The sequence below is a fragment of the Nomia melanderi genome, chromosome 8, assembly GCF_051020985.1.
Source record: "Nomia melanderi isolate GNS246 chromosome 8, iyNomMela1, whole genome shotgun sequence".
Taxonomy (NCBI): Eukaryota; Metazoa; Arthropoda; class Insecta; order Hymenoptera; family Halictidae; genus Nomia; species Nomia melanderi.
In genome coordinates this window covers 3,918,362-3,946,048 of record NC_135006.1, presented here as the reverse complement: position 1 = coordinate 3,946,048, position 27,687 = coordinate 3,918,362, and the positions used below count along the sequence as shown (strand labels likewise).

The window sequence follows — 27,687 nt, the reverse complement described above, 5'->3', positions numbered from 1 at the left end:
TCGAAAAATAATACAATTTATACCAGATATCTTGTCTGATTCAATAGTTTTATTGATAACCGTCGTAACAATATTATTCGTATATGTGTATTCACATATTAAACAGCAAATTATTTAAAACGGACCGATCGTGGAAAGCTTTCTCATAACTATTATGAAAATTTATAAAACAATTAAACATTATATATACATATAAGAAGTGACTGGGTTCTAGGTCCATACAGCGCGTAGTCACAGCCCTGCATAGCTGTGGCTGGCGAGCGATGGTCGTGTAGCGCGAAAGTTCCGTGCTCGCGCTATTCGCGGACATTTTCTTACCCTGTCCCAAAGAAAAACCGATCTCACGCTTCCCGCGGAGGGGTTCCTCTTCAGAAATGTCTGCAGAATCCAATGGTGCATAGCAAATCGTGCTAGCCAACCCACTTTTCGTAGAAATGTAACAGAAGTGCATACAGAGTATGCGTGTATACCCTTTTTTAAACTTTGATCATCATTTTCAAACATGTAATGATACGCAAAATTCAAATTTTTTATAGCTACGTGTTCAGGCAAATCTCCTTTATTTTCTACGACAAATCTTAACTGCCTATTGTTTTTAGTTTTCACGTGACACTTGGTTTTCTGAAAAATTCCACCGTTTTTACAAAAATCCAGTTTTTTCGAAAACTGGACATGACCCAGCAATTTAGTTTTCGGATTCGTATTTAAGGTAAGGAACTCTATAAGGACCACCTAGTGGCTATTCAAAAACAAAAATCGTGTTCCATAGTGTAATTAATTATGTAAAATCCAGCTGACCCTAACTTCCAGTTTCCAGTTGCAATCCAATTACAAAACAGCCTAGAACCTGACAAGCTCCGAATTTCTGGGCCCAAAATCCAACATTTTGAAACCAAGACCTCTACAATTGCATCTTCGAGTTTGTATGCATCCTAGAACCATAAGCTTCAGAATCAGAAACTGATAAGTTTCCTCGGTGACATGAACGTCATGTTGCAGCGTTTACTCGTGCTCGTATCGTAGAGCCGCGATTAGGCGCTTGATACCGGTAGCTCTCAGCTTCCCTCTTTGCCGCTCCCCAGGTAGCTCGACGAGTTCCTGGTCCCTGTCGAACTCGATTACCGGTTCTCTGTGCTCCGCGACCCGTGTTCCATCGTCAACTGCACCGTGACTGAACTAAAATATGCGTCAACGCAAATAAGCCTCGCAAGTACCCGGCCTCCGAGCCGTTATCGCAAGGTTAATAACAAGATTACAATCATCGCTCTTTGCATTTTACAACTGAACAAAAACTCTAATCTGTTATCACAAAATTAATAACAAGATTACAATCATTGCTCTTCGCGCGTTCACTTGTGAACAAAAGCTCTAATCTGGTAGCAATCGAATGTTTTTTTACGGCGGGTCATACGGTCAGGATTAATAGCGAAGTCCGAAGTGGAAATTAATCACTATAATTAGCGATGTGATTTATTTCGATAATTAATCGCAGCCGATGAATTTAATTAATGACGGCCAATTATGGTAATTAATTTCATGGTGTTCGCCGATGGATTTAATCGGGCTGGCACCGGATTTCGATCGAGACCTCCAGAAGTCGGCTAACTACCTCGAAATATCGAACCTTTTCGACGAACGCGTACTAGTTGGCTGGGATCACTCGGACACTCGGTTTTCGAGTCGAATTTCCATCAAATTAACTCGGCTCGCGATAAGGCTAGGAATAAACGTTTGTTCTTGTATGGGTGTCCACAAAAACTCGGATCTAATTTTATTAAAACAAGCAGTAAGATCTTAATAAACGTGGGTTGGAGAGAATGGCGTAGAAATCGTGTCAAATTGGTTGTTGAACTAAAAGTGGAACGTATTTTATGAAATTTTCAGTCCGAAAATAATAGCTGATACATTCTATTTAAAAAATTTTAGATCATTTTATAATTTCAGAGACACTTTAACTTAGATTACACTTGTGCTTATTAGATGATTTTATTTCGTAATAAAATAAATGTCACTTGAAACATTTTTTTTAATAATAATTTGGAAAATAATTACTACATTAATTAAAATAAGTCACCCTGTATATATACGTATGGTATATATCCCGTTAACGATGATTGAAGATTTTGGGAACGGTATTACCCTTAATAAATCTTGGCCAAATGACTGCGCCTTTCAGCCAGAGAGAAAATTGGGTAGCAGGCGGGTCGTGCTATTTGAAAGTTCTCAGAACCCGCCGAAGAAAGAGACTTTAAGAATCGATTTCGATAAATTTTCTGTCAGCTCGACCTCTGCACCCCCGATCAGATTAATTGTTACAAAATGGCTTTGTATTCCTTTCCTTTCCTTCGTTAGGGCCAATAACTTTGAATTAAATATGACACCCCAATCTTTCTCCAATCTCCTCCCAAATTGGCTTTTCATTCACTTAAATTCTTCTTCAGATTTGAGAAAAACACAAAGGGATTGTGTTTATTGCCTCCCTGGTATCGTATTACGCGTATAGCAGAGTAGAAGGATGTAACAGGGCCAACGGATGAAGTATCGAATTTGAAGGGTGTATCTTGGGAACTGTACTCTTGCTTATCAAATTAAATTGAAAGGGACAGGGATTTCTAAATTGCTACCCGGGTCGACCGTGAAAACGAACAAAGTTTGACCTGGAAAGAATTATGATCTAGCCTTCCATTTTTCAATAACACACAATTTATACATTCAAATACCTATAAACGACAACTTCTAAAAATGTCAATAAGCCAGGAAGAAATCATATCAACGTTTCTTTTCCTTGAAAGATACATCATTCGCTAATTCTCACACACCATTTTAATCTTACTTTCACCTATACAACCTTCGTTGTTAGACAAACTTTCTACAAGAACCTGCTGCCAGTGAATCCCAAAACTTTCCCACTCTTCTTCTTGATCACCCGGTAGAGAAGCTACCAAGTACTACAACCAGTTAATTGAAGATTAAATTGCTAGGACCGTGTGCAAAGACGGAACGAATTTCATTGGAATAAAGGATGGCGGAGAGCAGGGAGAACGCATTTCTTTTTCCTGGGCAGGGGCGGGTCAAAGGGTAGGGGGTGTGCAGGTCCCGGAGAAAAGGAATTCCAGTCCTAGGCTGCCAAAATAATTTTGTCCCGGCGACTCTGCCAGATTGCGAGCTCATTCTTCCTGCTAATTGCTAACAATTAACCGTGAAACGCGGGTCCGGCTTTCCCGTAAACCGTCTGTGTACAGTACGCGTTAATAATGCGTGGCTAATTGGGCTGCGAGTGGGAAGGGAGGGAATGGGGTGCGCGAGTCGGCCGTTCTCCTCATCGTTGACTCTGCCTATTCCACCCATTGGCTAGCTGGAATCGGTGTACTTCATCCGACTGTTGGCTCGCGCTCTAATTGTCCGGCTGTCTTTTATTGCCAACCACCACCGGCCGAGAACCCGGCTGCGGAACGAAATTCCTCCGAGACCCAGCGGCCAATTCCGAGATCCGAACCCGATATCGCATGCTTCGCTATTGGCTCGAATGGACTCCGCGAAGACGCGAACAATGGGAATATTCGGTCATTCTAGTGTCAAAGAACTTTTGATAGAATTAACACTTTGCAGTCGAGAGTGGCGACTCTCGATCACCACTAGGTTCGATACACAATTCTGAAATTTGATGTTTGGTATCGACTCCTTGACTGTCGAATTTTCTTGGTAAACAGTGTTATTCGCGAGATTGAAATTAACATTAGGTTTACGTGACGCGTCAATTTGACGCATATTGAATTTTATAAATATTATTTTCTAAATGGTTATTTCGATTTCGGCTGATGCAATTACACGAATATGTAACTCAATTATATATTATCAACCCCTGCCCAATCTCCAAATTCTAAATTAACGTATATCAATTCTTCTAGGAACGGTAGAGTAAACTGTGCAACAAATGCCCGTAAACTTAGTATTAAAGATTAGTGTCGTTATTGTTTGCTCACGAACATGAAATTGTTAACATTGAATTTTTAGTAACGAAAGTTTTTCGTTTACATAGAAAAAGCAAACTGTAGTCCTAAGTTTGACAAAATTAAAGCGGTTTAATATTGCTCTTCGTGACAGTTAAGGAGTTAAACTTTGTACAATGCAACAATGTGTGGAATACTGAAATGAAATTGCTTTGTTCCTTATGTATGATTTCTCTTCTTGTCAGTTTCAAAAAATTTAATCTATATCTCATCAGAATATGTTGAATATTTCTAGTGAAAAACGTTCGAGTGCAACGGGTTAAGATAGAGCAGTGAATGTTTCGTTACATTAAAACCGAGATATTAAATTAGGGAAAATTACGCGAAAAGCTTGATGAATAAGTTTAAACCTTGAGAAACTTGATTAAAATTGATATGTATATTAATCACCGGTTTCTCCTAACTTTATTGTCATTTTCAAAATTGGGATACTGAAAGATAGTTGTCATTAATAATTCAAAAAAAGAAGAATTTTGTATACGTTGTAAACCTACGTTTTTATTATAGAATCACGTATTTCTTTTACAACTGAAAAAGTAGAAAAAATAATGTTGTTTGTTACATTCATTCATTTTTCAAAATAAATGGCCAATTCTAATGAGTTTTTGTGATAGTTGGAAAAATGGAGGATCTGTTTGTTTGTTACTGTTCTGTTAAACGATTTCGCTGTTAATCCCCGTATTTTTCCACTGGCTTTGATCGCGCATCAAAGATTTAAGTGCTCTGTTTCCAAGCGGTTTATGCTTTACCGAAGAAAAATAGGATTAAATGTCGTTTAAATGACGTGGAAATGCTCGATAAAGGTAACGCGAGATTGTAAATGCGATAATTCTGTTTGTTTTCGGAATACTAGAGGGAAGTGGGTCCTACGCGCACTGGTATGTGTCAATAAACCGGCTGGCAGAGTATCAAGTAGTACGAGTCAATGATATTTACCCCCTTGCCGATAAAACCCGCAATCGTGTATTTTTTCGGGCAAATAATCCCCAATTTTGTATCGGCTGGTAATATTACTCTATGCAATAAGCTTGTCGGTTCAGTAATTGGTAAAACACTCTCATTAAAACAGACCTCAAAAAACATGTAGAGGAAATAAAAAGAAAAAGCACAAATTAAACGGAATTTTCAAAACGCTTAAAGAAACGTTTTGCAACAAAAATTTCTTTTGACGTTGTACTAAAATTTAAAATCATTTTAAAATTTGTCCGTCACATGGTTAATCAGCATCACTCAATTACAAGCGTAGAAATTATTCTAAAAAGGAAATTGCTTCTAAAGAATTGTTATGAAATTGTAATAAATTGGTTTCAGTCATCGTGCAAACATTTTAAAATTCGAATGTCATTCGGATGAAACAAATTTTTCATTAAAAGTTAAAATTTATTGCAATCGATATCATTGGCTAACGCTATTTAATCTTTTTTATACTGAATTGTGTACTGTATAAGCGAATATTTGAATGTCCAGACTTGTAAATCGACAATACTTTCGACCAAATATTCATCAGAATAGTAGACATCATTGACCAGTTTCGCTTCATCCTCTCGTTCGCAAGTTTATTGACTTGCGTCACTGAAAGAGGCCAACTTTCACGGCGCATCAGAAGGATAGGGAAAAAGGATCGTCTGACGGTTCGGTCGCGCGTGTGATTCTTCTTCTGTCAGGCTCCCGAATATTTCGTTCGATAAAGTGCTCGTTCGCCAGAACTTCCGGCACGGACTTAGTTTTCGGACGAAAGTCAGATACGCTTGTTATACGCTGTACAAATGATGAAATCGAGCAGCTCGATCGGGCCGGACTTCGTATCGGGCAACGGCATGTCCAACGGATGGCAGATATCGATTGTGCTTTGACATTTATATTAAAACAGATTCGACTTGTGAACAAACGAGACACGAAAGATGTCGAGTTTCGACAAAAATCTATTCTGAATAAATCACAAATAAGTTTATCATGAAAAAGTAATTTCCCTTCAAAAAGACTTTATTAGAAGTTTTACTACTTTTTATAATACTGGATCAGTTGCATTCAAAAATTTAATTAAGCTTATTCCATTTGATGTTTTCTTTTAATTAATAGACAACGGATCCTCATATTGTAGACTAAGCTGTAGACAAAATACGTTAGGATTTTAATTAAATGAAAATAGAACTTCATTAAGTAAATGTGAAAATATAAATATTTATATTTGTGTCAAGATCTAAGGTTTGCAGTAAAAATGTTTACTTCGATAGGTTATTCTTAAAATTAGAATAAAAATCATTTTTTTCCAAGCATACATTGTCTTGTATTTTAAAATTTTTCCATAAATTCATGAAGATCCGCAGTCTGCTTAAATATATCAACGTCTAGCTTCAAGCACAAGGTGTGTCAGCAGCATAAGGGTGACAGGGCACTCAAAGTGTTAATAGCACGTTCACGGGCAAACAACCGCTCATAAAAATCCCATAAAATCGAGGAAATTTGTTTAATGAAACTGACACTGAAAAGTCGAGATTTATCGTAGCGATCTTCTATCCTTTCTGGATCTGGCAGATAATAGCAAAATTTGAATTACTGAATACGTCAGCGTAGAAATAAATTTTTGTTCCTATATACAATACATTTCTCATAAATTAGTTTGTCATTTTTCAGTATTAAATTACATTCTAAATTATATAATTTATATAATTTTTTAGAAACGCCGGTTAAAGTATTTCTGTTTATAAATTCGAAATCTAAATCCAATTCAAATTACCAAAACTAGCAAACATTAGGTAAATCGTTTAACAAGTATATATACATATATATGTATATCATTATGGAGAACATAAATACATATGTATTACATAAGGGATCTGATACAGATTATGACAACCCTTTAAGAATTGATACGATACCTTCGACATAACCTCTCAGTGATTACGAATTGAATTGGTCACTAAACGCTGATGAGAAATTAACCTGAGCACACTGATTCTCAAACATGGCGGCATAGCTATATAGCATTAGGTGAATTAATTCGTGATCTAGTTCAAACAGCATTCAAATGAGTTCATTTTCGTTGGAGTCTTCTTATTCATACTGGAAATAGTTGCAGAGACACTGTGACTTCTTCAAGAACGCATTTTTTCATAAGATGAAAGAAACAATTTAGTACCTGATATAGTTAGATTTAACTCAGTTGAAGTTCACGGAAATTATACATTCCAGGTCCATCAAGTTGTCTGTTTTGTATTTCTTCTAACACGACATTTTAAAACGTCTTCACTGACCTATGATGCAAGGTCAAGGTTATTAAAAAAAATCAATTTCTCTTAGATTTATTTTCTCAGAAAAAAGTCAATAACTTCAAATTATGATAGATACCTCTGTCCACAACAGAACCAAGCAAAAACACTTTCAATCTCAAATTCTTCAACCCAAAAAAAAACTATCCAAATACATAACCCGAGAATATTAACCACATAACCTCTTTCCAATAAAACCCTCCACTCACCTCAACACACTAAACCAACTCCCAAAAGAATACACGCCGCAACCAACGAATCAAGAAAAAAATTCAAATCTACCATAGACTTCCAAAACAAAAATTACGTCCACAATTCCGCAGCGAGTGTCACACAACCTACTATCGTATTTCCACACGACCCTTTCCCGAAGGGTGCCCGAGAGACACGTAACCGAAACCGTTACCACCCCCTTCACCCATCTACAATAAACAAACCAAACATACCAAATATACCAAAAACCAACAAAAAAAAAGAAAATCAACCGTTAAAACCGACAAAAGCCAAAGGAAATAAAACGAAACCGTATCCCAATTAAAAGACCCACGAAAGTAGCTAGTAGAAGAAGGCTGAGGCTGGTGTGTTGTGCCGATATGGTAGCAGGTGAAAGGCATCCTCCGCCCCCGGAGAATTGTACGATCAGAGAAGAGAGTCGGACGACGGTGAGGGTGAGCTGCGCCGAGAGCGAGTTCTTCGACCCGCGCACTGCCACCTATGTGCTGCAGGTCTTCGACGCGGACACCAGGCGTTTGCTGGCGTCCGCGACCAGCATGACGCCTAGCATGCTCGAGATCACCGATCTGCCCGCGGAGAGGAGTTACTCGGGCCTGGTACTGTCCCTGAGGATCATGACGGAGCACGCGATGAGCGACGCCACCGTTCTTCACAGCCCGCACTTTGTTCAGGAGGGTAAGACACCGGAGCATCAACGATACCCAGGTAGGGGCCAGCTAGTGTTCGATTTCGAGTCATCGTGCGCCATGGCGGACCGTCCACAACCACCCCCACCCGACCCCCAAACCCCTTAGTATCCACCGCTCCGACGGGTAACACGATCCTTTATGACAGGGGTGTCTAACCGGTCACACGCTACCCGACAAAGCTCTATCCTCTTTTCAGCTAATCGAAAAGAAAGAGCCTATACTCTTGACAGGAAGTGATCTCTGGAACACAGTGGCAACAAGAGACTTGTCATGTGTTTATAGTTTCGATTGATTATGTGCACTATATACCTCTCACGTTAGCTCCATCGGCCGTAGGCTTAAAAGTGCACAGGGGCAGGGGAACTCTTCAACTCATAACGCTGGAGACGACTTGGCTTTCGACGTATGGCCATTACTGGCGCGCGCCGAGGCCCGAGTGCTGTGAGTGGAAGAGTCCCCTTGCCCCTATGTATTTTTAAACCTAAGGCTGATGGAGCTAACGAAAGAAGCGGACTGTAACTGGTGTTATAAAAACGATTTAAAAGCTGTAGCTGCAGCTCAAGCTAAGGGCTTAAGGTTTGAAACCTAAAGTCTTCAACGGTGGAGTCTTTGCGCTTTACGTTTCAGTCTTCGAGTATAAAAATTCGAACTTTAAGCACACCTAGGGTTTGAATTGAGTCTTACCACGCGTTACTGACATGGTACCAGCCGGCCTGTGCCTTAAAAGTGAAGATGGACAAAGGGAAACGTCCACTCACGTCGCTCAGCCTTATAGTAATGGCGGTGTTAGTTTCGACACGTTTTTATTACTGGCCAAGCCGCGATTTGAGGTGGAACGTGCGATCTAATCCCCTTGCCCCTCTTCACTTTTGAGCCCCAGGCCGGCTGAATCATGTCAGTAACGCACTGCAACTTTACTTTACTTATCCTTTAAGCTTTGAAGCCTTGAAACTTCAGAGACTCGAAGTTTTTACAATACTACATGTAACTGTATTGAGGAATAATAAACTAGTATCAAAAATGGGATGAGAAAAGATGTAACCTGACCAATTAGACATGCATTCCTATAGAGATCAATTCCTATGCAACGAAGAGTACTCTAGTAGGGGACCGGTTGATTGAAAGTTCATCGTTGGAAATGAGACAGTTAGACACCCCTGATGTATGATTTGTTTGAGGCTTTCACAACTAGGAATTCTATGATGAATGTTCTTCAAAGTTTCCAGGTCTAAATCGTGTCCATTCGGAAAGATTTTGAAAAGCGTATCAAGGAATTTGGAAAGCCTTGATGGTGCCAGCTGCAACGCTGGCGGAACGTTTGGAAATCTCCTTAATGGACACTGCTTACACCTAGAAACTTCGAGGAACACTCAACATGATCCTAGTTCGTCGTATATTGTCCACTCGCATGAATCGTCGGTCACGTGAAACTATTCCCCTCGCCATTCGCCGGGAACACCGTGGACCACTTTTAGGCTTGATCCACAGTACTAGACTGTTAGCTCTTCCCGAGGGTGACTGTAGTTATACAACGTTGATTGATTGCTGTGCACTGAAGGCAATTATAGTCGCCTATTGTCGAGTGATTAATGTATGTTATTATTTACTGTAATGAGTGATTATTAATTATGAATTATGCATTAATTATTAATTAATAATCACTAAGTAATTATTGATCACCTGTCATCGAAATTTTCTACGCAGAATTGTATCATTGAATAATTTGAGTTTCGAAATATCCAATTTTTGCGTATGGTAATTTCTTCTACTTTCAACTGTAATGCACATGTTTACTTGTTCTGTTCTACGCGATACACTATGTGTGTATCAGACAGATGATTCAATAGAATCGTTTACAGATACCTTGTATATACCTTCTACCCACTGAACTAGTCGCGATGGATAGGTTCAAAAATCCATATCGGTAAAGCGAATATCCAAGAGCAATATTCTTTGCAGTCAGAGGAGTCAAGCGAGCTTCAAGCACCTCTGTTAAACCAACTGATTAAAAGGAGACTCTTTTTCCATTTGGTCATCAAACTGAGCGCCTGAAGTGCTCCATGAGTGTCTATGGCGTCTGGAGAAAGTGTGTTAAATGTATACTAGGTGGGTCAACTGAGATTTAAACCGAAAATATCTTCGCTGCTCTTATCACGGAAAATCTTCTTTATCGTAATATCATCTTCTTACCAACAAAACATTTTAACTAAATATTTGTTAATTAATTCCTTTGCATTACTACCATTTTGACTCTGAATAACGAATATGATGCATAAATTGTAGCTTAATAAAGTATGAATATTTTTATTATTGTTGATTATGTGTAGATAGAAATAAGGAAGATAATTCACATTCGAATTTTAAACAGCCCATCCTATATTCGCTATTCACCCACGCATTTCCTGTCTGGTTAGTAATCTCTACTTTAGTAACCGACTTACCCGAGTACTAATTTTTATATTTTCTTCTACACAATTTCTTACCTCTTTGCGAGAATTTGACAGAATGATTTTGGATCTCAATTACTTTAACACTCTCGCGTCGTTTTCAGCTTTGACAATCAAATATTTTCTCAGAAATATTGCAATATTAAAATTCGAACTAACGCAGACATTTCGGTTGTTAACACATAGGTCGAAGTCGCTCCGTGTAGATTAGTCTAACAGAGAATTTAGTTGTGTTGTCGGAAACAGGAAATATACGAAATCGACAAAACATGGAATCAGCGAGCAAGCGAGTTTACCGGCTTGATGTACTCGACTCGTTATGCTTGTCATGACTCGGCTCGATCGTTGGCAAGTTCCCTTGAGACCGAGCAGTGGGTAAATTACACAGCTCCGTGTAATCGACGCCTTAAAGTTAGACGCCACGGATCTGTAATTCCACAAAATTTGATTAAAGTTGAAATTTTCGAGCTGGACTCCTTTTCTTGTAAAAAAAAACTGATTGAATCCTTTGCAAAGATTTCATGTTGGAAATCATTAGGTAATCAAATTAGTTCGCACGGTTTTCATGGCATTTTATCAATACCCCTCTCCTTTTAAATCAAAACAGTTGCCATTACTTTCGAGGATTTGCTCCGAACATAATAGTACATATATTTCTTACACGTTCCATTTTGGTTCAAATTTGTTTTACATCCACTTATTTTATTGTTTGTCTATTGTTTGAATTGAAATTCATTTTTGCACCAAGATGATTTTAATTAATTTTCGTCAAATTTAGTGCGATACTAACTTCAATTATGTATTACAAAAAAATAGACGTTAGTAAAAAGAAAATAACGGTGATTTCGAAATTACATTTAAAATAATCTTAAAAACGATTCTTCGAGTAATCATTTACTCGTTATTTCGAACATTTGTATCGATTCCCGATAGAAACGAACAATAGAAACCACTCGCCCCAGAATCGGATGAAACGCAGCCGTTTGCATTCTTGATCGTCATCTTGGGGAACAACGAAACGATTTCAGTGTATGCCAGTGATTCCGACTCCGGAATTCTAAAGCGATAGATTCTCGACGGACGCAGTTTGCCCCCGGTATATTAAATCTGGTTCAAAACTGCGTCACGGAATTAGCCATTCGGGTTTAGGTTGGCGAGTTCGGCTGAACTAATCACAAATTGAAAGCCGTTCGGAATTGCGTTCGAACTAGTTAGCCTTCCGGTCTGACCTGCGTAGGTTATACCGCGATCTGGAATTTTAAATTGTTCCCGTATACGCTTGGAGCACGCGAAAGTTAAGGATCAAAGCTCGCTTCGAAATTTATTATCGACGATCCACTGAGAAGCCTAACTCAAAAGTATTTTCCCTAACTCTTCACAATTCCGTCTAAATTCGAAATTTATAACTTGCTTTGGAGATAATGAAGGCTTTTGTAGATCCAAAATACATAGAATATATCGTAATTATTAGCATAATTGAGTAAAGCAATGATTCTACGTGTAAAAATGAACAAAAGTAGAATACAATTGTATTGTGCGATCCTGTTCCAAGAAAATCGAATTTGAAAACTCATTGAACACGAATATTAACGTTAAAGGTGACTAAATTCATTATTTTGACCTTTTCTGTATTTTCATAAAATCTTCTATATCCAATCAAATTGAATATACAATAACCAAGCATTCCAAAAATTCTACCATTCTACGGCTACGACTGAATATCATGTCACCGTCGGACACAAACAAAACAGAAACATCCCCGAATTCAGCAACAAACGAGAATCCCGCGTAAACAATTCTCCCAAACTCTCGTGCCCGATGAGTTTTCAAATTTGCTTTCGAGGTATTAAAGCACCGCGCCAGGAGACATTACGTTCTACATTCTCGACTTGTTTCCTCCCGTGGAAACACCTGCAACACGGTTCTATTATGAATTGTAAAAATCAGTACACAGCTCGTAACTGCTTCCAGTGAAAAGACCAATTTACACGGAAACTGCGTTCTAGTCGCCTCACGTATGGGTTCCCTCGGTTTCATTGCACAGCCAAAATTCGGCCAGCCGCGCGGTTTAAATCTATGCCAAAGGCATTATGCAAAGCAGGATCCGATCTTGAATTAGCCAGTGCTATCGGGATGTCAAATTGTACTGTCAAACTGCGCGCCGATACCCGGAGTCCCGGAATTCACGAGGACCAAGCATAATCCAGACTTAATCCGGGATCATGTAAAGATCAATTGGCCAGCCGGTTTAATCATTAAATCATTGGATCATCCCGGTGGGATCCGATTGCAAAACCTGATCGAAAATTCCGGCTCGGATAGTGGGCCAGGAAATTAATCGCGTCGAGCTGATTCGCGAATGACGTGGGCCGCGTCGTCATCAGGATCGGCTCGTCAAAGCTGACTCGGGGATCTCCAGCTTGTACCGCGACCTAAAACTAATCCGAAAGCGGGCAACGACCCGAATAGAATTCAATTTTCCCAGTAAACCGTTGGATCACCTTATCGGATCTATCTATCAACATCCTGGGACACAATCCATGCTTAATCTACCAGCTGATCGTCGGTGTCTTGATCGATGTCGGATTACACCGGCCCCGGGCAAGTCTACAAACTGGATTTTGGTGGACGATCAAAGGCAGATGCCTGCAACAATTTGTTGACAGAATAATTTCTGTTTGTTGATAAACCCTTTAACTGTTGTGACATATTAACCCCTTCTCCTGTAATATCCTATTACACTCGTGACAAAAATTTTCAATCGTATTCGACAAAACTAAACGTTACTTATTTATTTTTTATATAAATGAAATACCACTTGTCTATTATCAATTCTGAATCTTTAAAGTAAATATAGACATGGAATAAGTGTGACGGGCTTTTCTTTTTCTAATAAATTAGTAGCGACATAATAGTTTTATCAAGCACAGTTGTGAAAGAAATCATAGAACAAGGGGTTAAATTTTATAATTTTCTTTAAATTCAGGTTTAGTTTTTCTGTGATACGAAAAGTTTTTATTGTAAAACGAATCTACGTAGAATAGATTTTCACATAAATCGAGACTCAAATATAATTGAAAAACGGACAGAATGTTCCGGTAGATCTAATATTATTCAAGATGCACCTGTCAATAAGATGGGGAAGTGCGTATGGTACCCGGAAGCGTGTATGGTACCGGGTCGCAGTGACATCCCCACTTGAAATGTCACCGGGCGTCGCGGTCGAAGTCCCAAGCCGTCATTAGTAGCCAGAATTCTTTAAGCCATCGGTAGCATTCCTCCGAAAACACTTATCCGGATCCTCGAGGCGGACTCGTTTCCAGTGTGCCGAACGTAATCCGCATGGATTAAACGATCAGCTCAGTTCGGCATCGGAAACGACCCCCCGGAGCTGATTAAATTTGTAGAGGGACATTACCCCTGGCTCGCGTAACGTGTCGGCGGTTATTAAACGTCCGTTGCCGCGTTAACGGTTAAAGTGAACCATAAACGGGCCGCAGAACCTGATTACAAAACGTCTTTCAGCTAACCGCCGCGAATATGGAAATGGACGGCCCCTCCGTGAATTCGTGGTGAAAGGTCCCCGCGTATACATCCTGTAAACGGTAGCCGGGCGCACTGTACCGGGACTGAGTAAAGACAGATACGTACAGGATGCTCCCGTTTATCAGGTAACGCAGAAACGTCTCCTAAATCTTGTGAGGAAATTAGGAAACTTTGATGATGAGATTTTTTTTACACAGAAGACAATGTTCAATGTGAATTGGTTTTCTTGAATATATTCTTTTCATATACAGATTTGTGTAAAACGATTTTTTATATATAAAGTTGTAGAGTGTTAAGTGTTTCAAGGACAACTTTTGAAATTCTCTTTTGAAGATATTTAACCGCATCAACTAGCAAATGTCGAGTTACAGTTACCGTTACTAATTGTAACTCCATACATGACATTACATGACAACATTCGAAGTAAAAGAAAAATTCGACATAACCTTAAAATTTTCCCTACGATTTTATATAAAATACGAATTTTTACGCTACAAATGAGTATATTTTATATCAAATAACTCTCGTAGTAACAATCGTTCAACCCTATGCACTAGAAAGGTGACTCTCTGTCATAATAATTTGGTATAACAAAATTATAAAGTCTTACATCTAATGGTAACCTTTGCATAATGCATCGGTATGTGAAATATTGAAATGAAACCACTTCGTTTTTTAATTTATATGTTTTTCATTGGTTGGTTTCAAAGAAAATCGTCCGTATCTTATCGGAGAATGTTGAATACTCCTAGCTGAATATTCGTAAAAGAACTTTTAAGTCCAAAGGGTTGATATTACGCAATAGTATGCAAGACGTTTCTGTGTTTCTGCTTACGTGCAACACCCTGTATATAAATATACGGAGACAGCGGTGGAGAGAGTGAAGTCCGGAGAATGCGACGGTTCCAAGGGACAAAACCAAGACAACCGCTTGCACGTGCAAACCTGCTGGAGGACGTTCAGTCGAAATTGGTCTGCGGCTGAACCCGATCTTCCATAGTCAAGTGAGGGGAGGGTTAGAAGTTCGATAAACGTGATGCTCGCTAGGTTTGGGAATTGTCTGCGTGAGCGTCGGGGTCCTCCGTAAATCCTGGGCTTGATTAGTCTTATAAATAAATGAATACGGTGATGGAAATCCGATTAAACGGCGGGCCGTGGAAAGCAATTCGGGACGGACTGCCTTCGGGATAACTACCCTTACGCTCACACCCCTGACACCATGAACGTTCGATGGTCTTGATATGTTCGTGTTTCTGATATTTTGATTTAGTGACCTTGCCGCGGTGAATGTGCAATCCTGAGAGTTGAACGATTCAACTATTAGGTCGTGCCATAAATTGGTGCCGCGGTACTTATACTTCTCGTGTTGCATTTTGTAATCATAGGACGATACGAGCATTTGGGTGTCTTAACCTTTATACTTCAGTTTAATCAGTAGAAGATATTTGAGAGAGACAAGTTGTGAAGTTATAAGGGTTTTATATTTAATAAAATATTATTTTATATGGTAGAAAAATAAATGGTACGAACTCATGAGACACCTAATTCTTCGTTTGACTCGTTTCGTCGTGGCTGGATTGTATTTGCTGCCTCGTTTTTGTAGTTAGGAGTGGGTAAACGGATTTTACGTGTTTATAATATTCGGATATTAGTGAAATCTAAGTAGACTAATGATTTTATTGGAGTGTAAAGTTATTACGGTCGTTGAACATCGAATAGTAAGAATCAGCAGTCGCTGAAGATTCAATAGTATTATTTTATTATCTAATTTGTTCGCGAGTTGATTTTGCTACGAACAATTGCCCAAATTTCGTGGTGGTGAGTTCATTATCCCTACTGATTAAGTTGGGCGTGTTTAATAGCTGCGAGTATCCAATTAACTGGATCTGTATAATCGACGGTTAAAGTAGGGGATTAACACGTTGCCTGGCACTACTAAATTTTGCAAAAAGGTAACGATCAACTTTTTGACATTTTTCGGAATAAAGTGCTTTAGAACTAATTCGAAATTAATATCTAACAAGTTATTTTAAATAAATTACTAGTTTCCTTACTGATGTTACCGACTATAATACTCAAATAATTTATTATATAATAGAAATAATTTGCAATCGATATATACCAATTTAAAATGAATACTGTATTACATATTTGTAGTCAAGTTGGATTGTTCTCACTTTCTATTCGGATAGATGTTATTTAATTTCTTTAAGACAATCGAAAAGCCATTAGAACAGGAAGAGCCAGCGGAGGATTATAAAATTGCTTTCGAATTAACTCGCTTCTGTCCAGGGAATTGTTGGAAGCGTCAAGCGTCCCTGTATCCGACGACGGCCTCCTGCGTTTAATATCGACTTAGAAGCACGGGAGCAGAATAAGAGGTCTACTCGTTTAGAGGAGTTCGTGAATTTAAGTGGATTTTGATTAATCTCGAACTTGAGTGCCAGCAAGGTTCTGAACAGTGCATCTGAATCCCAGATTTATTATCGGACTAACGACGATGCGCGATTTCGGAGACCGTACTGTGCCGAGAACGATCGCGTGTTACACGAACTAAAGTGAAAATAATATCCTCGTCATTATTACATTCCTCGAGTCGCTAAAGACTTTCTTAGGAAGACCAAAGTTTCCATTTTTAATTTGCGTTTAAATTCCATTACGTTGTAACTCGATATTAACGCAATAATATACAAAGGGGTTGATAAATGGCCACGAATATTTCTCAAGAACGACAAAATTTGATTTAATACATAATGAAATTCGAGAGAAAGGAAAAGTTATTGCGATCCCTGAGACATTAAAATTACCAAAAAATTATAAAGAATTGACCAAAAATTAATCAAAAAATGATCAAAAGTTTATCAAAATATTACTGAAAAATTACCAAGAAATTTACCCTTTCTCATCGATAAGCGACAACAGAACCAACTCATCGAGAGTGCCAACCAAGTCCAAAATTCCCACTAAAAAGACAGGAACTTCGTATAAATCACCAGGACACTAAAATTACCAAACAATTCACTCGTCACCGTTACCAAGCGGCAACAGAACCGACTCTATCTTCTAGGCATTCTCATTGGCACTGGATTCGCCGACAATCATCCCGAATAAACTGCATGGGCTAATTGGCGGTCAGTGGGCCGCTTACACGGATCAATTCGATGGTCCGTGTGCACGCGTGGGGGTGTAGGAGGTGAGCGGCCTTGCTGTCGGGGGCGGATGCGTGGATATATAATCGATTAATCCGAAATTAGCCGGTTCGGTTAATCCACGAGACAGTCAGCGTCGGCGATGCATCGACGTTCCGATGGACCCGATTAACGTCAGCCCTCTCCGTTGACACGCAACAACAGACGAGATTAAAGGACGGCAGACGTTTCGACCGGGCGACCGGTGGGACGAGGGAAGCGGAAACGACGAGCGATCGAAAGCAGAAGTTCCAATCAATGTCGAAATACTGGACAATAACACGAACAAACATGAGCGAGTTTTTATAAATGCGATATTAATGTCTTTTTACATCGATTTCTTATGACGTAGAGATGAAATAAGAAATACAGTGTTAAACATTTGTTGTCCAACATTTAATACAGTCGATGATATAATTTACAATTTTCAACTTCGGACATTTCACGGAATATGAAAACGACTCTATAATAAGTTTGGGTGTAAGAATGAATATTTTGTAATTGTAAGAATTTACCCCATTAAAAACGAATGTCGATATGTAGATAATCCATAACTATCGTATATGTAATTGAAAGTTGCAAGGTTTAAATTTGATTATTTAAATAACACAAAATCAGTATACAGTGTTTTCATTTTCCTAGTATTATCATCATTAGTCTTAACATTTTCAAAGTTTACCTTTCTATGAAAACAGTGTTCAACATCCCCAAAACCCCCCGCTCACAGTGTTTACTCGTGACAACAATAACAATAAATCTAACGTAATCGTTACACTTTCGTAAACCCAATAGTATAAAACAAAACCAGAACATATCCGAACGCGTTTACGTAACACTCGAATGTATCGTAGCTCAAAGGGTTCGTATTATCGTTGCAGCGTTACCGAAAAAAGGGAAAAAGAAACGAGTAGGGTGGGAAAGGGTGAGGGTGGGGATGGAAGAAAGTGGCAGTCAACGGAGGAAAGGATTGAAGCGGAACTGCCTTTACGATTGCGACGCCGGAAACGTACATTTTTACGAGCTGCTTTTTACGAGCGACTCAACACCCAACACCTCCACACCCCCGCCCCTTGAGGCCCGAGACGTGCGGGATACGTCGTAGAAATCCGTGCACGCTTTTAGAATGTCATCATTCATTTGACGTGTCCGTTCGCTCATTTGACCGAGCCCACGGAGTGGTCCATTTTCATCTCTCTTCACACACCATCGTCCATTGTCCACGGAAAACTGTTTACCCGACACAGAAGAGGGAACGTTTTCACGGCGACAATTTGTGCCCCGCTTTCTTCCTTTTTTCCTTTCGTTTTTCCCCCCTTTTTCTGTCTTTTTTCCCCTGTTGTCATGCATTTGGGTTCGGGTGATCCGCGCCGCGTTCAAAGGTGAATATACCTTTGACGGGGAGAGCTGGAATCGCGCGGCAGTTTCAAATGGCACACGACAATCCTTTGTTATAATCGGCTGCGCAAATAACGAGTATTGCCTCTGCCTGGGGTATTTTTTGTTTCCTTGGGAACGTTTCTGTTGTTCGATTGTCGTGCGCTTTGTCACGTTCGCGTAGGTATATATGTACGTACGTGCATATACTTATGCTGACGTATTTGTTCATGCGAGTGTACACGTTCATCGCGATGCGCAGAGTGTTGTTATTAGCAGGAACTTTATTCGCTGTTGATATGCGAATGAAGCTGAAAGGAAAAAGGTTTTCTTTATTTCTTACGAAAGCATTTCGGTATTGAAAATTCGTAAAGTTTTTGTATAACGATTTCGATTTGAAACGTTTTCGTTAAAGGAAATTTGCAATTATGATTCGTTCGAAATCATAGGAAGAATTGAAATATGAAGGAACAGATCGTAGTTTCGAGGTATTGAACAAAAATTATGTATTTCGCAAAATGTCGTCTTCAAAACTTCGTTTGAACTACGTTTTCAACAATGGATAGCTTGAGAATATTGGAATAGGAAAATGAATCTGATTATCATCGGTTAATCGAAAAATCGATGAAACACGTTAGCATACACGGTGACTCGTCCGCGTAGAGCGCGCCACATTGTACCGGAAATGTGACTGAATACGATTCTTGCTTGCAACGTCGCGCTTTCTCGCTTCTGATCGTAGATTTATGTTTCACTTATTTCTCTGTAGACCTTGTCATTGCATGCGAATGATGGTCTTGCTACGATGAATACGAACGTAGTGTGGAACATGCCTAGATGACGCACAGCTTATTTTCATTGTCACCGATCAATGACTCCTGTCGCGGCCAAGATGGCCAACGTTGCTCGAGATATTAATATTAACTAACACGATTGTGACATTATTAAACACCTGGAAAGATCGGTATTAACATTACAATTCATTTTAATGTTATAATGAATTGAAGATTCTAATGAATTTTGAGGATTCTAATTCCCAGATTTCTCAATGTAAATTCGTAATGTTAAAGGACGTAATGTGCGCTTGCATAGTTTGTTAATGAAGTAGAAAAAAGTTTCGAATAATACAAAAACTGTCTGGTTTAATAATTATTCGTTTTTGACATGTGATAATTTCTTCGAATAAATATCGAATACAACTGCCAGTGATAATTACGCTAGCTAGAAGCATTCAAGGCATTTAATAATATTATTCTATCATTTTATACGAATATATAGTGCACATTTCAAATCACTTGAAACAGTTATAACAGATATCAATTTAAGATGGAACAAATAATTCGTTAAACGTACGCCAATAAATGTCTGTAGCACTGGTTCAGAATCACGCGGTAAAATTAAATTGTACCAATACGACACGGAACTGCGGCTACTACAAGTTTAAAAGAACATTTAATTTTAACGGGTGTTTTATGTGCGTCCAGGACCGCAAGATATAAACCGGAGCCACGTGCGCGATTGAAAAATTTATATCTCACGTGGAAATCACTCGATATATCTTGAACAGACCGTTAAACGTCCCGAGTGCAATATTTATACGATAACACGCGATAAAGTTAAACTTTTCTGCCCTGATAGGTTCATCCTCTCCATCAGAGATATCCAACATTTTACCACCCCTGGGCCTCATTGGAAGAAGATGGGCTGTTATGGGGCGCACATAAATTAATAGCATGTTTAACACTGTATTTGTATCATTGTTAATGTCCTTTAGTCGCAATCTCATCAAGTTTGTAAGCTTATGATTTTTTGTTGAGTCGCGGGTTGGACAAGCCTGCTTTAACACTAAAACTACCAGACAAGTCAAATTGATTCACTTCAGAATTTTTATTTTGCAAATTTTTTACTTACGAAAATGGTATTGTGAAAGATTTTTAATTTAATGTATGAATTTGTACAGATACAAGTCTAGGCGACCGTCCGAATTTCAAGAAACGTATTGTTCTAATTTTTATTAAGAAAATTGGAGATAAGTCATTCTAATTGCTCGGTGGTTTTAGTGTTAAACTTTCCCAAGCCGCGTCATATCGGATTCCTTATTTTCATTTCGCTGCCGTTGACGCGGCCGAAAACGGCGATCAACCGCCGATGATTTCATTTACATAATTATCGTTGGCCAAATACGAAACTCAGTTGACCATAGTTAATCAGCCGACGCTCATTTATAATCGAGATATTAATCCATTATTACCTACAATGCGCCGTGAACGTAAATCATGTTGCCAGTCGGAATTATGCGAGCAAATAAATCACCTACGAGCGGAACGTTGTTTGAATTCCTTACGTCAGCGCGACGGACCGTTCACGATGCGAAAGTAATAACTATACTGTGAATTTTTATACGTTTGTAAGAAATATTGAAGTCCCGAATTGCAGATGAAAATATATAAAATATTCAAAGTATAGTGTTTTCCATAATATTTGTACAAAAAAACTGCTTTCTATCAGAATTCTACTATTCTAATTACGTTGCGAAAAATTTTAACTTGCATAAGGATCCTCAGTCCAGTAATGACTATTACGAACTGATCCACGCGTTTTCATGAACAATCATTCGTTTCGAAAATATACTTTCGTATAAAATGGATCATAATTTGTTCATAAAAACGAACTTAAGCCATATATCAGACCATTTGGCAACCAACGTCGCATTTCAACGCTGATTTACTATAAAATAAATTTCATTCTCCATATATCGCATTTTTCCTGTAATCAGGTGATTTTTCAAACAACAACTTGCCATTATAAGAACTAACAAATCGATTATTACAAGAATATATACATTGTTCTCGAATTTTATGAACTCGCGCAAGCTCTAACCGCGCGAGAATTCACGCTCCGAACGCTAACCACAATTTCAAGAATTCTAAATCTTCGCCCTCTATTGTCTTCCACGGGGTAAAGATCAAATCTACTGTTATTACAATCAATACTGGGACCTCATCATTCCCGTGTACCCTGTGCAAAGGACACCCAGCGGAAGAGTTACCTCTCGTCTCATCCAGTCGCGAAATTCCCGCGATAACGAGTCGCGATTAGGAGCACGCTCGCGATAAAGCGGTACGTGTGCCCGACGAGACAATGCAGGGACAAGAAGCAAGGTTCACAAGCCCCTTCTTCCCGTTTATCCTTCGGACGGGAAGCAGGAACATCTCCCAACGGGAAACCCTCAACGAACAGTGGGAACGTTCGGTCATTTTTACGTAAAAATCAAAGGATTCTCGATAGAATTAACCCTTAGAGTACGAACGTTGCTGTGAACGATAAATTCTTTTTCTAATTAAATCTGAAATGTTGTGAAATAAAGAAAAAATATGGAAAAAGTAAGAAAAATGATTGAAATTGATATTTTTCTGAAAACAAGAAGATTTTACCGTAGAAACTACTTCTGATGTACTTAAAGTTACTCCAATAATGGGGATAGGTTTTTAATCGGTATATCGTTCATTTGATAGATTTATTCTCATAAATTCTAAGATATTGAATTCCAATGTGATTTTACGTTATGATAGGAAAAAGACGAAATCGTTTCAAGAAACATTAACCTTAATCTATTTTGACAAGATAAAAACTCATTTATTATGCATTTTGCATATTTCTCTTTTATTCTATAATATTTCAGCTTTAATTTACAAGAAACTCCTCGCTGCATCTTAAGCTTCACGTGCGATCTCACACACTTCTATATAAAGTATCGCGAATTTTGAAACCGGTGAAACTTCCGTTACACATTTGATACCTTTATTATATAAAAATATTCAAAAAAGTAAAAAAAAAATGAATACAATAAAATTGTTTATTAGTTTCTACAAACAAGAATATGTAACATTAATCAGTAATTTTCAGACTTCCATACTTAAACGTTAAATTAACGTCCACACTTAATACGCTCCATGCCTGCAAAAGTTTCGGTTACACTTCGTTTATAAAATGTATCGACCTCCTTAATAAAATATTGAGTTATATTTAAGTTCACGGTTACTTTTATATATTTTGATATCATTCCTTTTCGTATCCGCCGCCTTATAACGTGCAAGTACCACTACCCGTGGCCATGTCTCTTGACACTAAAGTTATCGAGTAACTAAATTGACTTATTTTCAATTTCTTATAAAAATTAGAAAAATATGTTTCTTGAAATTCGAATGGTCTCCTAATCTTATATCCGTGCAAATACACGAATTTCATTGAAAATCTTTCGCGAAAGACGCTATCATTATTTAAATACTTGCAAAATAAAAACTCTGAAGTGGCTCAAATTAACCTGTCTGGTAGTTTTAACGTAAAGAATATTTTCTTACAAAAATTGGCGAGCACCATATACGGTACATGCGACACTGAACGGTGTCAAAAATTAATTCTATCCAAAGTTCCTTGAGTTTTACAGAAAAATCATACAGAATATTCCCATTGCGCTTCGTCCGTTGAACGATCAAATCCTAATTTCCTCGGAAGGCGGTTGAACAGAGGGGTACGGAGGAGGTAGAGGAGGGGGTGAGAACGAAGGACAGGAAGAGAGCTGAAATGCATTTACTTGGCGATTTCCAGCGCTAACTCCAGTGATGCTGTCGTTGTCGGGGCCGCTGCTCGGCGCAGTGGTGGGCGCCACCGCCGGCCTTCTGCTGGTGATCTTCGTGATAGTGCTCGCGGTGAGATTGCGCTATCGACCAAGGCCGCAGGAGGACAAGGACTCTCACGACGACGGCGGCATGGCGAACCTGGCCGCGTCCGGCACCGGCAGCTCCTCTCCACGTGATAAATCGTCGACCTTGCCTCTCAACTCCGACAGCATCGAGAGCTTCGAGAAGGACCCCGATATAATTCCTCACGCTAATGGTGGGTAATTTAGAGACCTAATATGTCTGTGTGTGTTTATGTGTGTGCACGCGAGGGTTGCGACCATCGTTCACGCCGATCGCCGGAACTACTAACCCTGTAAGCTTTTGATCGGTTTTGCGACACTTTACTTGGGTCACTTGTCTTATAATGGTGATGCTTCTTTCGTTGGAGTGTGTATGCGGCAAAAAGAATGGACAGTCCGCGTGTTGAACGTGTTTGGATTGGACTTTTCTTTTTCAATGATATCACGTGTTCTTGTAGTGATTTAGTGATGTACATTGTCAGGCTTTATAGAAGAGAGCGGAAGTTTGCTAATTGAACTTTAAACTTGATTTAGTCTTTGTCGTTATTTTTTACATCTAGCTTATGAAAGAGTCGAAGAAGGCTGGGCTTACGAGGAAACTGGATATTCGAAGGAACGAATGATTGAAACGTGTAAGAATGGTGTATAGTTGTAGATCTTGCATTATAACTAGTCGATTCGTTGATTAGTCGGTTATAGGTAAACGACAATTTTACTGGCGCGCTTCTCTTTCTCGTTAACAAAGCGAAAGCCGCGCCGAATAATGCGCGGAACAGAAGCTCCTTGAATCATTCACAAAAAGAGCACGGTGGAGGGTTTAAAACAGTGTTAGAATGGAAAAGAAAAGTTCCTGAAAGGGAATGGAATATTAATTTCCGTATTTTTCTTCGAACGTTTGGCCGAGGGGCTCTAGTCTCATTTCGAGTAGAAATATTCACGCGCTAATTATCATCGTATGTGTTTAATTATTCCGTGTTCGTGAGTCACGCGAACGAATCGAGCCGGCTCGTTATTTGCGCGCGGAGCGGCGTGATCTTCGCCAGAGGGCTTAATGAAGAATAAAGAGGCTGAAATAGCTCGAGGCTGAGTTTGTCAGTAACAGACATCCGCGGACGGCTGCGCGCAGTCCGGAAAGAATTAACACGTTCGTTACCAACGTCACATATTTGCGACAGCTGCAATCCTATATTTTACATAACGAAAACGAAATTAATTCTTTTAACATTGTTTTTTAATGCATTGACTGCCACCAGTGTATTGATGTATCACAAGTTATATGGCACGCTGTACAAACAACTACAGGCCGTCGTATGGCAGTGAATGGGTTAAAGTTATAGGATACAGCATTACATTTAGGAACTTAGTGACTCGTTCTAGTTTCACTTTTTTAATATTTTGTTTAAACGATTTGTTGGATTGAGGAGAATATTACAACTGACAAAATCGTCACTGAAACAAACGCTGGTAACGAACGTGTTGATGTAACGCATTTCGCTGCAGCTGATAACTTGCCGGACCGTGATAGAAGTCCGGCAAAAAGAAATAGCGGCAATTAGCTCGTTAAGCGGGACGCGTATATACCAAGTTCCTAAAGGATTCCGTTCCTCTCTTCAACGTTCACAAGCCTTTCCTCGGCGGCTTCGAAACGAGATACCAATGAATTATCAATACATTTGATCACTAAAGTCAACAGTTTATTCAGCGCCATGGTTATCGAAAGTTTCAACGAAGGAAGGGAAGCTTCGTCCGGGAATAATGAAGAATTTCTGACCTCGGTTCCCCTTCCTCCTTGTTTGAAGTATGGAAAGAAACGAGAATATTCAAGAAATTTTCTTTCAGTGCTCTCCGATGCTAATTTCATTTGTTTTTCATATGCATGCGTTTTGGCGGGTTTTAAATGTAGTTACCTTTGCATTATTCTTTCTTTTTATAATGGAGAACAAGTGTCGGTTTATTCGACAATGGTTCTGAAATCTTTGTAGAAGGAAAGGTAAGATAAGAATATGTACGAGAAAGAAGATTAATTTTCTTTCTATCAACAATGAACTAATAGCAATAATAGTTAAGGGACTTAAAAACAGAGTAGTTGGCAAGGAATCAATTTCTTTGAAGCAACACGAATAAAAATCGCGAAAAGTTCTCGCCGTTAACAATCACTTTGAACCGTTTTTCCACAGAAAATTCTTACGCGGAGTTGTGCAAGGGCACTTCGCCACGCTACGTTTTGCACCAGCCACGAACAGACGCCAGCACTTTCGCAAATGTCAATAACGTGAGTACAAATTGCATTAATTGAACTCCGAGTTTTCTGGCGGGGCGTTTCACGTGTGTCACCGGTCGAAAATACAAGGAAGGAAAAATGAATGCTCCCGGTAGAGCGATAACTTTGAGGGGTAGCGCTCGTAACTTTTAAAACGACGTGCTTTTTCCTCTCTCCTCACCCCTCTTTTTTTCATTTCTCATTAAAGATTTTTCTCGTCGAGCATGCTTTTCGTTCGGAACTGGTCACTTCCTGTACCCGTTATCCTTGATTTAACGTCGAACATTTTCTGGGGCATATTTCTCTTGAATACCCTCGTAGTTAACGTCAGATGTAATGATACTGTACAGTATAAATGCTAATTACTGGGTTGATGCAAAAGTCTTGACGTTTTTAATTTTTAGATTTAGTTTAGTAGCTCAACTGTTCGCGGGCTAAACTAAAACATGTAAGTAAATGTAAGTAAAATCGAAGAAAAAAGTGTTCTTTATACACGTTATAATAGTTTGAAAACAGATGTTACTTATTTCGAAGAAAAAAATTTGTCCGTTAACGTACAAAAAACGTTAAAATTTTTGCATTAACCCAATACAATGAAATGAAGGATCTAAGATCTATACCTTTATTTAACAAATATTCGGTTTCATCATCAATACAATGATAAATTTCTTAGTATATGAAAATAATTCTCCCTCTACTCTATCTCTAAACTATAATTTCATCGAGTACTTAATTCGAGATTTCTTTCTTTCTTTTGGCAAGGCGTCAATGATATTTCTAATGCAGTTGTCCCTTTGTAAAAAGCTATGCTATCTGTCCCCGACTAACTCTAAATCAAGTACCAAGCAGGAGTAGAGAGAAAACAGTTCGAAATCGATCCGACAGCCAACGACCTGATCGCAAAATCGTGTCCGTCGCTCTCTATAATCACCTTGCCAGTCCCGGGCTGCGCAATTATAGGAAGGCATACGGTGTAGCACTAGATTGCCGGCTCCCATACCGCATAATCGGTAACAAATCGCGCATTCTCCGATTTTCCAGGGATCAGAACTAACGTACGCCGAGCTGTCGCTCCGAGGCAACCGGCGAATACCGCCTAATTGTTATCAGCCGGTACAGGTGTCCAATATTCAACGACCTCAACTGCTACCCATGTCGACACTGACGCGCAGGCAGCCAATCCAGGAACCGACGATTTACGCGCAAGTCGCCAGTCATTCCAAGCCGATTTATGTGCCACCCCCGCATCCGTACATGAGTCGCGCCAGCGACGAAACCACGGCAGAAACTCCATTAATCGGACACGACAATAAGGTGACAATTAATTGACGACCCGTAGGGCCGACCGGCTGTGTCGCGCGGCCGCGATCCGCTCGGCACTCGTAACTCTGGCGATTTAGAGTCCCGCTGAAACCGGGAATTGTTCGAATTTCCAACGGGAATATCTCTGCCACGGTCGAATTTAACGGAGGCCCGATAACGTCCTCATGCTTGGGCACTGATTGAAATTTCAAACGAATTTTCGGACATTCTCGTTGCCCCGGTCCTTCGACCGACCGCCTTCGGGGTTTTTCCGGTTTGGCCATTTCTGGAAAATGTTTCTGTGTTTGGGAAACGATTTAGGAATCGCTGTGTGCGTCGTTAAATTCGGATATGTGGCACAGTTCAAGGAATCCTTAGAGCTGTTGGATAAATTTTCTTTTGGATAAAATTGTGCTGAGCGTAGTATTCTCGCGGTTAGTAAATACTCGAACATTAGGACTGCAACCGGGCACTAATCGTGCGGCGGTGTTGATTCGAAGTCGAGATACGATCCAAGCCGAACTTCTCTGTTTGTCCTCTGTAGAGAAGAATAACGTGAATGAAAGAGCGAGACGTTCGATCCTCGGAACAGTCAAAACAAACAAATAAACGAGGGGATATTAATGCAAAGTTAAACTTTTTTATTTTTCACTTTTACTAATCGAA

The 27,687-nt window shown here is 39.3% G+C and overlaps 1 protein-coding gene across 3 annotated transcripts in view; it reads left to right on the top strand.

Annotated features, from left to right (window-relative positions):
* LOC116426601 (protein turtle homolog B) overlaps positions 1 to 27,687 on the top strand; it is a 494,638-nt gene that overhangs the window by 460,011 nt on the left and 6,940 nt on the right. Inside the window, exons 13-16 of one of the 3 annotated variants that reach the window (XM_076369764.1) lie at positions 7,880 to 8,188; positions 23,366 to 23,653; positions 25,637 to 25,731; positions 26,761 to 27,033. In XM_076369764.1, the coding sequence (XP_076225879.1) occupies positions 7,880 to 8,188; positions 23,366 to 23,653; positions 25,637 to 25,731; positions 26,761 to 27,033 (965 nt within the window). Of the gene's footprint in view, positions 1 to 7,879; positions 8,219 to 23,365; positions 23,654 to 25,636; positions 25,732 to 26,760; positions 27,034 to 27,687 lie in introns of all 3 variants that reach the window. The other 2 variants (XM_031975758.2, XM_076369765.1) reach the window with 2 other exon arrangements.